We start from the raw sequence: 18,833 nt of genomic DNA, 5'->3' as shown, positions 1-18,833 counted from the left end.
CCATATTTTGGGCAAAAATAAATCTGCCTGCTACTAATTTTAGTAAACTCTATGTAAGAGGTATAGAATAATTATGTTGGAACCAAGTGCATGATGTGGCGTCTCTAATGCTTTTAAGGATATAGCACCATTCCTCATCAGACAGTGGACCTATGTCAAGTTCCCATTAAGATTTAAGGTGCAACAAACTATCAGGTGCAAAATGGAAATTGAGTTTGGATTACAGCATAGAGATAATTCGACACCTACCCATAGTTAGCAATAATTTTTTAATAGGGAAAGCAGATATTATTGGAGCAGAGTTACCAAACTGGGAAGAGATAGCATGTCTTATAAATCTATTTCTATTATATTCATGAGGTAGGGTGGAGTGGGTGGAGTGGAGATAAGAGTCATGGAGCTCTACACTGATGGGAAACACAGTGAAGCTGGTTGAGAGCTCCAGCTCAGTCTTGGACAACAGCAGTTCCCCATATTAATAAACATTGTCAAATAAATTCAAATAGTCAAGGACCAAAGCCAAGCTATGACAGTCTAAACTTCTTGTCTAATACACACTCAATGAATGCTCTTTGTTATCCCTGATCATCTGTCCAAAATCTGATTTCACTGTTGCCATTTATCTTTGTACTTTTTATTTTTATATTTATTTATAAATAATGTGCTTTTTGCTTTCTTCATTAATGTACAAAGTTTATAGTCTTTTGTATAATGTAGTATAGTATATCTTGTATAGTATTATAGTGTTATAACATACTGTATTTACAGTGCATCCAGATAGTATTCACAGCGCTTCACTTTTTCCATTTTGTTATGTTACAGCCTTATTCCAAAATGGAATTAATTTCTTTTTTTCTCTCAAAAATTCTACACACAATACCCCATAATATTTTTTTTTGCAAATTTATTAAAAGTAAAAAACTAAAAAATCACATGTACATAAGTATTCACAGCCTTTGCCATGAAGCTCAAAATTGAGCTCAGGTGCATCCTGTTTCCACTGATCATCCTTGAGATGTTCCTATAGCTTAATTGGAGTCCAATTATTAATTCAGTTGATTGGACATGATTTGCAAAGGCACGCACCTGTCTATATAAGGTCCCACATGTGCATGTCAGAGCACAAACCAAACATGAAGTCAAAGAAATTGTCTGTAGAACTGCGAGACAGGATTGTCTCGAGGCACAAATCTGGGGAAAAGTACAGAAAAAAATTCTGCTTCCTTGAAGGACCCAATGAGTGGACTCCATCATCTGTAAATGGAAGAAGTTCGGAACCACCAGGACTCTTCCTACAGCTGGCCGGCTGACTAAACTGAGCGATCAGGGGAGAAGGGCCCTAGTCAGGGAGATGACCAAGAACCTGATGGTCACTCTGTTAGAGCTACAGCTGTCCTCTGTGGAGAGAGGAGAACCTTCCAGAAGGACAACCATCTCTGCAGCAATCCACCAATCAGGCCTGTATGATAGGGTGGCCAGACGGAAGCCACTCCTTAGTAAAAAGCACATGGCAGGCCATCTGAAGTTTGTCAAAATGCACCTGAAGGACTCTCAGACCATGAGACACACAATTCTCTGGTCTGATGAGGCAAAGATTGAACTTTTTGGCGTAAATGTGAGGCATCATGTTTGGAGGAAACCAGGCACTGCTCATCACCAGGACAATACCATCCATACAGTGAAGCATGGTGGTGGCAGCAGCATGCTGTGGGGATGTTTTTCAGCGGCAGGAACTGGAAGACTAGTCAGGATAGAGGGAAAGATGAATGCAGCAATGTACAGAGACATCCTGGATGAAAACCTGCTCCAGAGCGCTCTTGACCTCAGACTGGGGAGATGGTTCATCTTTCAGCAGGACAACGACCCTAAGCACACAGCCAAGATATCAAAGGAGTGGCTTCAGGACAACTCTGTGAATGTCCTTGAGTGGCCCAGCCAGAGCCCAGACTTGAATCCGATTGAACATCTCTGGAGAGATCTGAAAATGGCTGTGCACCGATGCTTCCCATCCAACCTGATGGAGCTTGAGAGGTGCTGCAAAGAGGAATGGGCGAAACTGCCCAAAGATAGGTGTGCCAAGCTTGTGGCATCATATTCAAAAAGACTTGAGGCTGTAATTGCTGCCAAAGGTGCATCAACAAAGTATTGAGCAAAGGCTGTGAATACTTATGTACATGTTGTTTCTTAGTTTTATATTTTTAATAAATTTGCAAAAATCTCCCAAAAACCTTTTCATGTTGTCATTATGGGGTATTAAGTGCAGAATTTTGAGGGGAAAAAAGGAATTTATTACATTTTGGAATAAGGCTGTAACATAACAAAATGTGGAAAAAGTGAAGCGCTGTGAATACTTTCCTGATGCACTGTATATGCTGCTATTGAATTCTGCTAATAAAGTAATTTAGTCATTACATTTCAGCTTAATTTAAGGTGGTTACCACCAGGTTTCTCTAGTTAAATGTATATATGAACTACTGTATAGAATCTGCCTTCATATCCTGTAGGTGGCACTGTGGATCTTAATATACATATATGTACATTCATTAAAACATGAATAAACAACTTAGTCTATGTTTCTTTTTCATAAAATACTTAAGTCATACATTTGCTACCTTTCTCATTCCTGAAAACTATCCCCTGGTGTAAAAATTGAAATTCTGCCTGTAAAACTGACACAAATTAACATAATAATACTAATTGTGGGTTTTACAATGAGTATCAATGAGGACATAACAATACACAACATTTTGTTTTTTCAGACTCAACTATACCCAAGGATAGTTCAATGAACACTCAAACCATGCTTTGTAGTAAACAGGATACATAGTGCCATTATGTGATGCAATCCTGATATATCATCTTGAACATCACAGTTATAAAACATGCCTTTATTTGTCAATGTTCTGAATATGATGCTTAATTTACTATAGTTACTGTAAATGTCTCCAAACTTTTGGTTGTATCTTAATCTGAAGCTAGAATTGAATTCTCACCCTGCTGGTGCTATAATCAAAAATCTTTATCTCATAGTTTTATGTTTCAAATTCATCTACCAAAATACACCAGAGTAGAGACTTGTGCAGCAATTGGACCTGTGCATACCATTCATTAAGCATGCCTTGTTCATAAAACACAAACATTAATAGATGGGCCCCAAGCTATGATTTACAAGGCAGTCACCCATATAGCAATGTTTTACTAGGTAATATGCAAATCCCATTATAGAGCAAAAAAAACAATTTATATTCACATTTTAATTATGCTTACGATAAAACAAAAGCTTATTTCTTTTTCTTGTATTACAATTATTCATACTTCAGTTTTGTTAACATAAAAATTCAGCAATGGAATGTAATGATGAAATTAGTGAGGAAGCAATGATGGAGACATTTTTATCCATGATTCAGGACGAGTTATTGGACTGCTGCAAAGAGCCATAACACCATCCAAACCACTTGCATGAACATATTCTGCTGCACTGTATAATCAGAGACTGTTAGTAAAACACCTGTCTCTCTCTTGGAGCAGTTTACAATTGATTTTCCCTGCCACAGGCACACAAAACACACATACTGATTTATTCAGAAGCCATTTACTTTAATGCATACCTGCCAACATTTGGGCATGCGGCCTCATGGTATTGGGCATGGCTACATCACCAGTTCACCGCGCAGCAGTGAATAGACATTACTCAACCAACTTTCCCACCTATCGGGACAAAGCTGTCCCAACCAGGATAGCGACAGCAAGCCCTTAAATCAGAACTGTCCTGCCAAAATCGGGACAGTTGGGATGGCTTAATTATATGTCTGTGGACCATGGAAGGAAAGAGAAATGAATATGTGAAGAATGTACAAAGTCCATGCAGATTTATGGGTTGACCCTAAGGTCCCAACAAAGTTATTCAAATCAAATTGTCCATCACCATTTATTGACAACAATATATAAGATATATGTATCTCATGCTGCCATTTTGTTTAAGAAATGCTACCTTTACTTTTCACTTTGTATTTTCTGAGCTCCACACAAGAGAAAAGGAGAAGCAGAGATTAGAAAATCTAGCTCTGTTTGGTACGTCTATTCAATATTGGGCCCCAACTTATGGAAATTGTCTCACAAACTTTTTATTATTGATTTAAGTAAAAAAAAAGGCCATTCAATTTTACATTCCTAAATGTTTTGTGCTTGTACAAAATCATTCAGTGGCCACAAAATTTATAGAAACTAGAACTGTGCTGAAATGTTTCTCTCATCTATAGGGAACACACAAAGTCAGCAGGCATTAAAGCATTCTCACTATGCATGGAGACATATTTCTGCTGAGGAGCAGAGCGTCATTATCGGCTCCAAATAAGTCAACAGTGCACAAGGAACAGAACACATTATATTTATAGATTACAATAAAATATAAAATTATTTTGTTATATTTACATAATAGAGTGGTTCAATCAGGGACATATCCTTTATATGTAAATTAGTCAGGATTCCCCTTTCCCTCCCAACATAAACAGAGATCATAGCTGGAACTAGTTTCTGTGACACTTTTGTGTGTGTGCTGCAACTCTGCCTGCGTTCTTGCTACAACTCATTGCTTTTAGAACTTGTTTATAGTATAGGCTACTTTTCCAGTAGTTCCATCCAATACACTTATTGGAACCTCATATTCATGGCGGTCAGAGGAGCGTCAAGCCATGTGATCGCTAATAATTGTTGACGTGTTTCGATCATACACATGAGGTATTTTGTATGTAATTGTTTAGATCATGGTTGTCCAACCCGCGGCCCATGGGCCGCATGCGGCCCAGCATGCCTGTAAATGTGGCCCAGCAGGAGTTTTGGTTGTGGCAAGGGGGCAGCGCTGAGAAAAAAAATCCTGCAAAAAGAGAATACTTACCTTGCGGTCATGTCAGCTGGCTCTCCGGCTCCCTCCCTGGTCTCCTCCTCCGTGTGGTGCTCGCAGTGAATGTCGGGGGTGACGTCATCACACCCGACATCCATTGCGTAGCGCAGCACAGAGGAGTCACCCGCGTGAACTATCAGCAGCAGTGAAAGATTATCCAGTATCTTATTGTTGTTACTCTGAATTTGGACTTGCTGCACCATGCAATTATGAACTAGCTGTGTTCTCTGTATGTATCTAATATAAATATTAAGAGATAATTGTATTTTTAATATTTTAAACCATTTTAAATGTGCAGTGCTGAGTAGGGTGAAAATATCACCTACTGTTACCCTCATCGGAGGCTGCTCCATGAGCCATTTTTCCCGCCACCCTATCTTTAAATCTCTGTAGATTTCTATTAGTCCTCCTGATGCTACCTATATCGGTGACCATTTCAAACTGGTCAATAAAAAAAAATGATTCATGGGTGCAGAAAGAGAGAAAAAAAAGTTTTTGGCATTTAATTTCCCGAACCCCACTAAGGGACAGATGCAGTAAGTTAAATTGTAGCTGGTAATGGGACTACTGCTTTAATCATGATTCTGCAACAGGTTTCCTAAATCTTACTAACTTCATTTCCAAGTAAGTTTAATATGTTAACTATGTTTTCTATGGTTTTTTCGATGATCAGCTATCGTTAGTGTTAGTGTATTTTATGTGCGGCCCAAACCAACTCGTTGTCTTCCAATGTGGCCCAGGGAAGCTAAAAGGTTGGACACCCCTGGTTTAGATGCTAAGAAAATGTGCTGCTTTTTCATTTAATATTATTATATTTGATTATAGCTGCTAGTCCAGGAAGGTGACCAGATAGAAAACCATATATGTAAACAAGCTCATATATAAATTCTAGGTAGTGTTCAATAATAAAAGACAATCAAACTATTACTCCACATTAATGGGACATGTCAGCTTATATGTTTCTAAAACCATTTAGATTTCCCAATTAATGATAAGATGCTATACAAATGTTGTTATTAGTTAGTTGCGTTGTTCTACAGTTGTAAGCTCAGCAGAACAAAGTTTTTTTAGTAAACGAAGAATTAACTGAAATAGTGTTGCTACATTGTTACAACAAAGGAAAAAAATAACAGTATTTTGGACACCACCAAGGTCTATAGTAGTGAGAAGAAAAAGGAGGATGTGGAAAGCCCAAACATCTATATTTTCAATCTGACCTGGGGCTAGAATTACTAAAGGGCGGTTTGCTCAAACCGCTGCTTTTCGGCTGTTTTTCCGGCTATTTTGAAACCACCAGTTTTACTAAAGCCCAAACCGCCGTCAAAATGGCCAGAAATGAAATTTTTACAAACCACCACTTTACAAACCGCCATCCTTATTTTAACAATGATGAACATACAAACAGACGGATTTACTAAGCTGGGGTTTTCAAAACTGCTGCAAAACAGCCATCGAAACGGCCAAAATAAAAGAGGTGGTTGTGAGTGGTGAGATTGCTCAAACTGCTGCTGCTGTTTGATCTATTTTGCCATTCATAACATAAGAGAAAGCACCATTGTCATTTAAAATATTTGGAAAATCATTATTTATTGATAAAGGGAAAAAATGAATTTAATATTAACTTATGGGGGAATTTTTTTTTTATATATTTTTTTAAAGGGACACTATTATAGCATTATATTATGTGGGAAATGTGAATGTATACTATTATTAACTGATTGTTAATGGTGGATATAATTTTTTATATTGCACAATTTGTCATTACATATTGTCCGAATATTATAATAATTAAGTAATTTTATCCCCTTAATATAATGGAAAAAAAAATTCCCCTCATAATTATTTAATTCATTTTGCCCCTTAATCAATAAATAATGATTGCCAATTTAATTTAAATGCCAATGGTGCTTCTCTTATGTTCTGAATGGCAAAGTAGTTCAACAGCATGTTTAAGCTTTCCGACCACTCTGAAACAGGTATCAAAACTGTCCTGTGCTGTCTTTTGGATGGTGGTTTTGATAGCGGTTTAGCTTTTTTAATCCGCCATACATCGCCAGTATAAATTGAAGGCTCAAGCCGCCCTATAGGAAATGCAGCGGTTTGGACCACCAAAACCGCCAATGATGTTTGTCTCCAGCTTACATGCAAGTGGGTCAGAAATTCCTTAAATATATGCTTTCATTTCCACCCAGAGTTAATAACAATAACTGATGGCAAATTATATTATTATCGATTGGGAAAATGAATTAGGAAACTCCATGTTAGATGTACTTATTTGAATAAAACTAAAATGGGAACATATACATATGTAGATAACTGAACAAATGTATTCACTTCTTTGCAACAAATAATCGTAGAAAGGTACAGTGTGACTATATACTGCAAATGTCTGGTTTGTATAAGGTTATGCACAAATGGAAGTTGTCAAAGCTATTACTAGGTAATAGTCTGACCTCCCAGTGACAGCTGGTGCTTCTTACCCTCCTCACAAGCAATTTGCCATAATGTATGTACATCATATGGCATCTCATTTTATTTTTACCCTATTATTCATATTGCAGTTCAATATTATTTATTATTTGCACACCTATAAATCAGGCAAAGTGCATTGAAGCTGTATAAAACATAATGCATAAAGATAAACCTACCAATTCCACAGAGGCTGTTGATTTGTGAAGGAACCAAGCTCACACCAGAACACAAATATTTTATGTGCAATAGTGACATCTACAGGCAAATGTGGGTTATTGCTATGGGGGGTCATGGTTTTCACCAGGCTGCGGGACCATATGGGCCACAATGAAGAGCTGAATGTGCAGCTCAAATAATGGGTTGGTGCAGGCCAGGTCTTCATTATAACATATATGACTAGTTATATGGTATGTCGATGGTGGTTCAGCTTATTAATTGCTTTAGAAAAAATTATATGGTCAATCACCACTATGGATTTTATACTAAAACATTGTATTAAGCCTACCACTATTACCAGTACAGTTACATCTGCTATAGCAGCCAGCATGCTGAACACTGTATTACTAATATTTATCAAATCCAGCTCGCTCTTGGGGGCATAACTACACTAATTGATATGATTTTACTGTGTAGCTTATGTTTTTCTGTGCTGTGTACCGGGAAATTGCACCCAGAGGTCATCAATGAAAAAGTTGTGACTACATTTGACTTTTCATCTAGAGATAACCTAATACAATCTTCAAAAACAAAACATGCAATAGTATCAAACATATCATTTTTACAATCTATGGATCATCTTTTCAATCCAGTTTTAAATAAAATCTTCTACCTGAACAATCATTAAAATAATTGTATCATTTCTCCATTTGCGTTCTGTATATATTCTGAAGACAATGTTTGCTGTTATGCACTTGCCCATAAAAAAAGAAGCCAAACAAACCTTTGTTTGATTATGCAAAGGATAGAATAAAGCTCCCAAATATGCTGCTTATTCAACTGGCATCACACTCCCAGGTGATCGCATCAACATGTAATCACAAAACAAATGGTTGAATATACTTAGCACACATTTACACATTTACTAGAACAATAGTCTCCACACTACTGGTTTGTGTGGATGTCCAGATATGTCAAAGAAATGGTGTATCAAAAACCTGTTAAGTTTAAAACACTTTGAAACAAATTAAAAAATATGCGCAGAATATAACTAAATCTGGTTATTAGATTAAAGATACAAACTAGAGTTTGTTACAAAATTGTTTAAAATGTTTTAAACTAGAAGGTTTTTGATACATCACTTTTTTGAAACATCATCAGTTATTTATATAGCGCCACTAATTCCTCAGCTCTGTACAGAGAACTCACTCACATCAGTCCCTGCCCCCACTGGAGCTTACAGTCTAAAATCCCTAACACACACACACACACACACACACACACAGACAGACCGAGAGAGACTAAGGTCAATTTAGTAGCACCCAACTACATTATCAGTATGTTTTTGGAACGTGAGAGGAAACCCGCACAAACATGGTCAAGAATCGAACTCAGGACCCCAGTGCTGTGAGGCAGATGTACTTACCACTAAGCCACCATGCTGCCCACACACTTTAAGAAGTAAACACCTGCCAGGACTGGTCTGACTTGTGGTCAGTGGTCGAACACACCGCTGGCTGTAGTGCTCACATAGTGCCTGTTCTAATAGGAGAAACAATGGTTTATTCTATTACAATAGGACTCTAGTGGGCTCCAAGAGACGGGTGGCATGTAAAAACAGCCAGGTGGAACATGCGGGAAATAGGTGCTGGGAGGAACACAGATAGATAGAGAGATAGATAGATAGATAGATAGATAGATAGATAGATAGATAGATAGATAGATAGATAGATAGATAGATAAATAAATATATATATATATATATATATATATATATATATATATATATATATATATATTATATTATACTTATTTATTTATAAAGTATTCTAACAGAAAGTGCTCGTTTTCAACCACGTCATAGCTGTGTCATCAGAAAAAGTTATCACCTGACATAGAAAAAACATATTAAGCCTTAAAATTGCAAACATTCTACATCAATGCAGGTCTACTTCCCAGGTCTCTGGCAGTCAGATACAGTACTTGGAGCTTATGTAACAACTGTGTAAAACTACTGGTAAGATTCAAATCTCTGAAAACAAATTGTAGACTATCATACTGGGTTCATTTGGCAAGAGCTAGACATCTTGCACAATTATTGATTTTATGGCTCACTTTTAATATAAATACACTTTCATAACTACATCATATATATAGCACACTAAAACACATACAGTACAATATCAGCATGTAAGAAATAACATCTTACAAAACAGGTGAATTCAGATTTAGTTTATGCTATTCTGAACCAGACAAATCAATGAAGAAACAGGAAATGCTTAAATTAACAGGAAATCTGTAAAACAATGGATTTCTTTAACACCATGACAAGGCCAACAGAATGATAGACACAGTATAGTTTTTTTTGTTTCCGGTGCTCAAACATATATTTGAATTTTGACATCTTTCCCTTGTGCACTTCCTTGTGTAGCAATTGTAGAGATGCATACGGCAAATATGTCCTTGGAAAGACAAATGACAGATGGCACTTGCAAGATTCCTTCATCTTGACTTCATATGAGGCTGCTTTTGTTGCTTGCCCTTCTTTTGGTAACTTGCAGAGATACAATATAGTTAGACTGCCACTGTTCTAAAACCTTGATACTTGTGATAAATGCTTAATATCATTAATAGTGTAATAGACTATATACCTTTTTACAGATAGAATATGAAAACTTCCCTGACAAAGTTGGAATCTCCCTGTAGAAATTCTGCACTCGTGCTGATAAGATGTATACTTCAAACATGTGACAGTGATAAGTGGGTGTTTAATACTGATTAAAAACAGTCTGATTATGTGAGCAGACATGACAAAAGATTGTCATGTCATATGCTATTAAAGGAGGTAAAAATTATATTGTAGCATTATATAACAGAAACATGACTGCTAACAGGGCCGTATTTATCTCTGTGTTTGTGTATGTGTTTTTAGGGAATTTAGACTGTAAGCTCCAATGGGGCAGGGACTGATGTGAGTGAGTTCTCTGTACAGCGCTGCGGAATTAGTGGCGCTATATAAATAAATGGTGATGATAATGATGATGATGATGATTTATTAATCCAAACTAGTGACTTGGAAAGTGGAAAGGGATTTCACAAAAAAAATGTTAACTAGAGGTGAGTAACTGCTGAATGATTTCCTGAGTAAACAAGAGCTGCCCTGATATTCCTCTAAAGGTAAATCACAACACTTTAAATTCTTCAACAACTTTTAAACATTTTTTTTTAAGTTCCATTGAGAAGTTATTATTTTTCAAGCTCCACTTTAAGGACATCAGTTATGGAGATAAAAAGTATATCTGTAGTTAAAAAGCTTCCTAACAAGAGTCAAGCTAAGTCAAATGCAGGTAAATATGTTGGAACTCACTTTTTATATAAATTCTTGACAACTGCTCTAACTTTGTACTCTGCCTGTCGCAGAGGTCCCTTTGTACACTGCAGGCAGCATGTACTATACACAGAACTACGCCATTAATTGTGAGATGTGGAAAAGAACAACAGACTCCTGTGGGAGATTGCTGCCCCTGGATGTGAGTCAAGGCAGGAGAGTGGAGATTTATTAGGAAAACAACAAATGAAATAACCCAGAATCATTCATTAATAATGCCCTGTATTTCTTACCTCTCTTTGAAAGAAATTCCATGCATTAGTCAACCACTGATACCTGGGTAAACCATAGTTTGGCATTCTGGATTTCAGACTAACCATATCCGACCATTGAACTACAGCCTGAAATAATAATAAGAAAACATCCTTTAGGCACATTATCTCTGAAACATGAATATTAATGTGGAAGGGCAGACAAAATGCCAAATACAAAAGAAAAAATCTTCAAATTAGTTTTAGTATTTTGGTGACAAATGACATACAAAACCATCAGCAGTTACTGCTTTTGTTTGGTTGGAAAGCTGCATTAATTAAAAGAAAGGAGAAGGAAACATCACTATTTTGTTGAGAAAATGCACTAAACCTAGAACTCTGACACTGAATGACTCACTTAGGGACATTTTGGGAGCTGTTACATGGTACTTTGTGCCTGAAGGTCTTACCGGGTTTTTCAAGCATTCATGTAATATGACTTAGCTGCGTTATTTTTTTACCTGTTTCCCGACATCACTGACATGTTTTATTTTAAGACATCATAACAGTGTGTGTTATTACAACATTAAAAATATCCTTATGATTATGGCATTATTGTGTTACTGTAAGTGGTGTGCAAGGTTGTGTATACATATTTTTCTAACGTTTTTGCAATCCAGCTGATAAAGTGTTATTTTGTTGGTGACATATGTTGAGGAGCAGCGTGCCACAATTGTAACCAAACTGCAACTATTTTACAGAACTTAATTAACTTTCAATTTTTGATTCTGCCAATATATAAGCCTGACAAACTTGTACTTTTGGTTTCTCACCTGAAAACTGACATAATATCATACAGGTATTGTATTTATACCAATAAGAGATGTTTGAACATTTCAAACAGGCTTTAAACTTCATTGAATATGATTGTTTTGATGGCTACAAAAATATCTATGGTATTATCAGCAAGAGACCCGATTTGAAACCATGGTTTGAAATTTGAGTAGAGTAGATACAGCCCTATGTATTATATTTATTTCTACATTATATTAGTGTAACATACAGACCAAAACTGCAACACAAGCTGGGAGTTATGATTGGTGATTAAGCTATAATCAGCATTATAGGACAGGAATCCCTTCTCTCCCTCCAGTTTTATCTTTATAAATTGACATGGAAAACGGATGTGAAATGTTAACAGCTAGAATGTGCATTAGCAATATTGGGTCAATAAAAGATTCACCTGGTGAGTTGTGACCAGTGAATGAATTTTAGTACCTTAATGTATATATGTATATCACCCAATCTGCAACTGGGAGCTGTGCATCTGGCTATTACTACCACAAGGGCCCAGTTCTGTGTGAGTAAAGCATGCTACACCAAGCTACTGCTTATGAGACCCTTCTTTCTTTGTTTGTGTGTGTGTGGCACCCCATTAAGATATAATTCATGTCTATACCCTGGGAAAAAACAGAGCTTTACCTCAAACAGATAAAGGACTAAAGAGGCAGTGACAATGCTAAAGGGAAGAGCAGATCCTGATTTGCCTATGCTGTATAAAGAAAGTGGTTCTATATGGTCCGACTTGCAAATAGAATGATAGCTGATGGTCTATATTGTTATGGAAAGAGTACTACCAATGAACAAGACTGTTTTTCTTATTCATTGTGTGAAGAAAGTGGATATCAAGCCCTTTTGCTAAATGCACAATATCCATGACTGTCAATAAAGCAGTAACTGAGCTGTGACTTGGATCTTACACTCACCTATCACATAGGTAATCTATTTCTGATCTAGCTGAGTGGCACCCAAATGCAGTTCTCACACATCCATACACAGCTTTATCGTTGCCACCACCTATTGTGTTGGGGTAATAGATGTACACGGTGGCCCATTATGCTCTTTGTTAGACAAAGCTGTTAACAATTCATACTCTTGAAAGGATTAACAAAGCCACGCAATATTTCGCTTCTACAAAAGCTTATGGATTTGTTACCAGTAACAATGTAACAGGGACAAACTTATTCAATCTTAGATTTAATATAAAAAGATACATGGCTTTGAATACAACAAAACCATTCAATAAATGACATATGAATTAAAGGCAACAACAGTTGGAAAATAAAAAGGATAAAAATGACAGAAAATAGAACGTCTTGTAGTGGTTCATAGAAATTGGTAAATTGACACACACATACAAAGGGCGTGAGGGCCATAACCACTGATATCATTTAAAGTTTCAACGGCACTCTTACTATTTTTACTTTTTTAGCTTTTTGACCTATCCAAGTAACTCTGCTGCTATTAGTTGTTTCAAAAAGATGTCTAAAATCAATACATAGCATTTATACCTAGTGACAACATATTACACCACACACCTAAACAAAGATTTCTTCATAGCACACACCAGATTTGTGTGAACAGTCACTGAAATGTTAAGTATTGTTATTAGGAAAAAACAAAGTCATGTACTTTGTGTGCCTTATTAAATAACATATTTTTGTTGCGGTTTCCAGACGTTTTTCTATCAGCGTTGTGTGACTAATAAAATAAGCAACTACTGTTTGACTTGGCATTAGAGCTAATACAAATGAAAGTCTGGAAACAGACTTGTGTTTTACAAGACAAGTTATGGTCTGCACAACATAGATAAAATGCTATACATGCTGTTTGTGATCGTTTGGTAATGCAAACAAATAGGTCTGGATTCATAAATTATAGAGATTACAGTTATGACAAGGTTATTTAGCATACATGTAGAACTCACAAGGGAAAATTATGCTAAAGAGGCTGAAATCTAAGCATTATACAATGTACCACAAGTAAACACCCTGCTGTAAGTGATAGCCATCATTTTACTCTGAGCATAATGAGTGACTCCTAATAGTTTTCTAGTTGTGTCCTATTAATTAGACTACCCTTTTAATGATTAAAGAACAATTAAAAGCAATAAATGAGCACATTTATTTTAAAATCCTATGTCAAATGTATCAATTTATTAACTTCAAAATGATAAATAGATACTGTCATACATAACACATCACAGCATTCATTGTACTATTTTATGCTTTGCCAAACTGGAAATTGCTGTAATGATTTTCCATGCACTCTCCCATGTACAAAGAGCATACAAATTTCACCTGTGACTATATTAGGACAAATCTAACAGAATCTAAACATAAATTTGGTAATGTCTAATGAGCAACTTCAGAGACATTTTCTGGGTACACAATGCTCTTATGAAATTCAAGGCAACGTAAGATATTATAGCTGACCCTTCTTTAGAACATTTACATTTTCTTTTTTTAGATATATTTTAAAATTATATCCATATGTATACTCTGGGCCGCTTCTGTGAAGCGCACAATAGCTTAGTGGTGCTTTGTTTAGGTCTGCGGTGGGCAACCGGCGAAAACCACTTCACCTTTGGCCCCCAACCAGCTGCTCCTAAACTAATCAGAATGGGGGTAGCTGATTTCCGTGTCACGTGACTTCTTCTGGTAAGGTCACATGGCATGCCTGGAGGAGGAGGGAGTGCGATGTGCTCTTCCTCCTTTCTCTGTGTGGCCATTTTATGGCTGGAAGTTCACACATGTGGCCCTCCACCTCTTTTACATTTCCCCTTATTGGTTTAGGTGTACGTAACAAGATGCCAGGGTTTTCGGAGGAGCAGGTTTGCACCAGCTGATGGAAGGAGATGGGTAAAGTAAATTCCCTGTAAAGTACAGAATAGACTCAAAAGCGCCACTTGTGATGCAAATCAATGCAAAACCTAGATTACAGGCTACAGATTGAGATTACTGGAATGAACTAAATGAGTGCAGATCGCACATTTTAAGTGTGATTCTTGGCATGCAGATGGATGCATGGCCATTTTCACTCCACAAGTCTCACAACTTGTGGTCTTATCCTATACTGCTAATGGGAAACATTATGAGCCATCCAGTTATACTTAGGTAGAGAAGCACATTTCTAGGCACACTATGCTCCATGTAAAACAAAGCTTCAAATACACAGTACCAAAATAATAAAATCATTACTGTGCTGGTTATTCCCAGGATCCCAGGAAAGAACCAACTGTCTTTTAGAAACATATTAGAGCCCTATCATGACTGGCCACGCTGCTTAGTCCTGAGAGAACAGATGATGAGGGGCAAAGCTGAAGTCGATGAAGCGAAGAAAGCAAAATGGTGAGGGGCAAAGCCAACGTCTATGGGTTTTGGATGCCACTTACATGGTCCTGCAAAATGATAAGCCACTGCCTGTCATTCTATAGCAGAGTGGAATGCTCTGATTGGACAGAGTGTGTGAAAACTGTTCTGTAAGGGTTAGTAGTGTTGACGCCTGTACAACTTTTTTTGACGTAAATTATGTCCATTTTGTAGCCAACTCTGCATCAAGCCCACTGTATTCAATGCACATTTTATACAGTGACTCTGCAAGTTCTGAACTGTTTGACATGCTCATCGAAGGAAATTGTTTAATGGGAAAAATACTCTTCAATATATAAGGTTCATATAAAGAGGGTTTTTTCTTTAAATGTTTTTAAAACATAGGGTATATCTCATTCTGCCTATTGTTCACCGCATGGGCATTAATAAACATGACTTAAAGAGGCCACATTGATATGCTGTTATATAAACAAAAGTTCTGGATATAGCAACAGAAGAGTAAAACTAAGTGCCAATATTATAATGAAAATAATACAATATGTGTTTGCATAATACAAATAAGTTTTTATTGTCATACTGCTTCAATTAAGTATTTATCTAGAAAAAAAGTGTCTAATTATGTTATTTCATTGATCAGCTTAATTTTTTATTACTGGGTTTCTTATGCATAGCGGAAACTACAACATTTTTAGAATGTAAAGATCCAACACCTGTCTTTTCACAAGTAGTGTGAAACAATGTTCTGACCTCATCACTGGAAGCTTTTGGTCATGTATGGTCCTGTTTAAGGCTTTGCACCTCGCGCAGGGCCTTCCAATCACCATATTGAGCTCATGAAAAGCCTGTGTCATAAAGTGTGTCGTCAAGGTAGTGTGCCCTTCTTTTTGCTATTTCTATATACATTATTTAACAATCTTTAGTAGGTAATGATAACACTTAAGACAAACCTATATAAAGTTTCATTTTGAAACAATAGTTTTAATGCATATACTTATGCATTAAATAAATTCAGATTTAAAAATGATTAACTTAATTATTATATGTGTAAATATAAGGTTAAAATGATTTTTTTTTTGTTTTATGTACACTTTATTGTTGTATTTACACTGCCATCAGATAGTTGACATTTTAGAAATCATTGTACATAAAATATACTTCTATTAAGCATTATATACTTATTTGCCCTTATTTTTCTCACTTACAGTGATTTCCTGTTCATATGTCCACACCCCACACGCCAGCTCAATGCAGAAAATGACCAGCAAGCTTCCGAAATACTGCAAAAGAAAAAAATGCAGGATTATGACATAAAACAATATTAGCTGGCACTTCCTGACCTGAAACACTGAGCAAGTACTGTCGGTTCAGCAAAGGAGCTGACAGCGGTCACACAATACAGACTTATTGGTAACTGATCAGTGCCAAACCGATCATAACATTTGGTTATCATTTTTCCTCAATGCACATTGAGCTGCCTTAATTTAACCAGCTTCTTTTGCTATTTCAAACCTGACAACATAAACCACATTAGTGACACTGTGACTTTTGTTCCTGGATCACAGAAATTGTCGCTGTATGATGCTGGTTATTAAAGTCAACTATTAATTGCAATAAGAAAAATAATTATGTCGCACTAGTAAAAAGACTTAAATAGACTTGTAGCTATCCAAATATTTTATATTGCTATATGTCAAGACATTGATTTAAATCATTAGGTCAGCATAATAAGGTGCAACCATCAGCGATGGTTGGTATGTTGTATGATGTTGGTTATTAAAGTCTACTGTTAACAACTATTAATTGTCACTGCACTTAAAAAGTACTGTTTCATCGACATTATTACACATGTAAAAGAAATATAACCAGGAAATAAAATTTTAGAATTTGCCTAGATCGTATTTCAAAGCAATCTGAGTGAATACAAATGCTTATTTTTTTAAATGTAAAACACGGGGTAAGGGTTTGCATTGCCCCTGGTATCCCTCTAAATATGCATTTTTTTGCATGATCACCATTATTCTTGTTAATTTAACAGAGGAGGTCATTCAGTAGACTGCAATAGTGCACATGTAGGCAGTATTACAACTTAAATTATTTCACTGAAATGCATATGGCCATTTGTCTCCCTCAATATACCTTAGAAATTTGTAGATTTATCAATAAATAAACATACTATACCTTGACCATCAATAAATTCCAGCCATTACTCTGTTTAGGCCAAAAGATCACAGATACAGTTTTGATTTATAGCATTTGGTTGTTTATTGCTTTACCAACAGAACAGAAGATAAAACATGCAAAATCAGTAATTCCACATATTTGTATAAGATTATAAAAAAACACTTTGCGGGTATATTTACTAAACTACGGGTTTGAAAAATTGGAGATGTTGCCTATAGCAACCAATCAGATTCTAGCTTTAATTTGTTTAGTGCATTCTACAAAATGACAGCTTGAATCTGATTGGTTGCTATAGGCAACATCTCCCCTTGTTCAAACCCGCAGGTTAGTAAATATATCCATTTGGCTCTTAGTTATACATATGTCATATTGTCAGCATAGTCATGCAAAACTTAATGAATTACCATCAAATATCATACTATTGTAAACTACATTCTATTTATATTAGAAATACCACAGTTCTTCTACTTCACTCAGTGCAGTTACATCTGTATCTCTTTTTTTTTTTATAACATGTCATCCATACCTGTTGAATACAACACTTCTAGTATAATCTGGAATATGCAAAATATAAAGACACTGCCACGCATTTTGACTAGTGACTGTGTAACTCAGTTCTGAAAGAAGAGCAGTAAACTGTAAAAGAATGTGTCAGATTTATCCATTCCAATAAAATGGCATAAAACAAACTGTATATCACAATGGTAAGTAACATGTAAGACACAAAAAAATACAGGACCCTATCTAGTTACAGACCTTTTACTCCTTCATGAAAATCTACTTGCAGATTTAACAGCTAAATCCATCAAGTGTGATTATCTTGAAGAATGTGTCTGTTTCACTTATATTTATAGTCATAGTTCTACTGTTCTTGAAATCTCCATGTTATTTACCCTCTCCCACTAAAAGGCATTTCTTCCTCTTCTCTTCTCCATACCCAACCTCCGCAATGTGCGTCCTTCCCCTACCCACTCAAAATGTTCACCTGCTTTTATTATTAATACTGTCAATCATTTTAAACTGTTTTAAAACTAAAACAGTATAATATTTTTTAACAACGACAAAGAAATAAAATGTACCTGCTTTCTCAAAAGCAAATTTTTTAGAGATTCTGTTAGTTTTGCATTAAACCCACTTATTTTACTGTTTCTGTTAAACTGACTGAAAATGGGAATAAACAATCAGAAATAGATAAGAATTAACACATAAACATGCTTTTGTCACAACTGTATAACTTACTTGACTTGCTTACTTTACTTCTATTCAGGACACATCTTATGTCTCACATGTTTAGATGTTCCTTTAGATCGTAAGCCCATAGGGACTTCTATGTCTCATATTTATTATTTATAATATATATATATATATATATA

General features: G+C 35.9%; 1 protein-coding gene across 2 annotated transcripts in view; it reads right to left on the bottom strand.

The window, feature by feature from the left end:
* Positions 1-18,833, bottom strand: part of TSPAN12 (tetraspanin 12) — a 129,126-nt gene that overhangs the window by 18,079 nt on the left and 92,214 nt on the right. For both annotated transcript variants that reach the window (XM_075208965.1, XM_075208966.1), the window contains exons 5-6: positions 16,482-16,556; positions 11,150-11,257 (exon numbers count right to left, since the gene is read on the bottom strand). In XM_075208965.1, the coding sequence (XP_075065066.1) occupies positions 11,150-11,257; positions 16,482-16,556 (183 nt within the window). The remainder of the gene's footprint in view (positions 1-11,149; positions 11,258-16,481; positions 16,557-18,833) is intronic.

Source organism: Mixophyes fleayi, chromosome 4, assembly GCF_038048845.1.
Source record: "Mixophyes fleayi isolate aMixFle1 chromosome 4, aMixFle1.hap1, whole genome shotgun sequence".
Taxonomy (NCBI): domain Eukaryota; kingdom Metazoa; phylum Chordata; class Amphibia; order Anura; family Limnodynastidae; genus Mixophyes; species Mixophyes fleayi.
The sequence above is the reverse complement of the archived record's forward strand: the minus strand, read 5'-3'. Positions and strand labels throughout refer to the sequence as shown.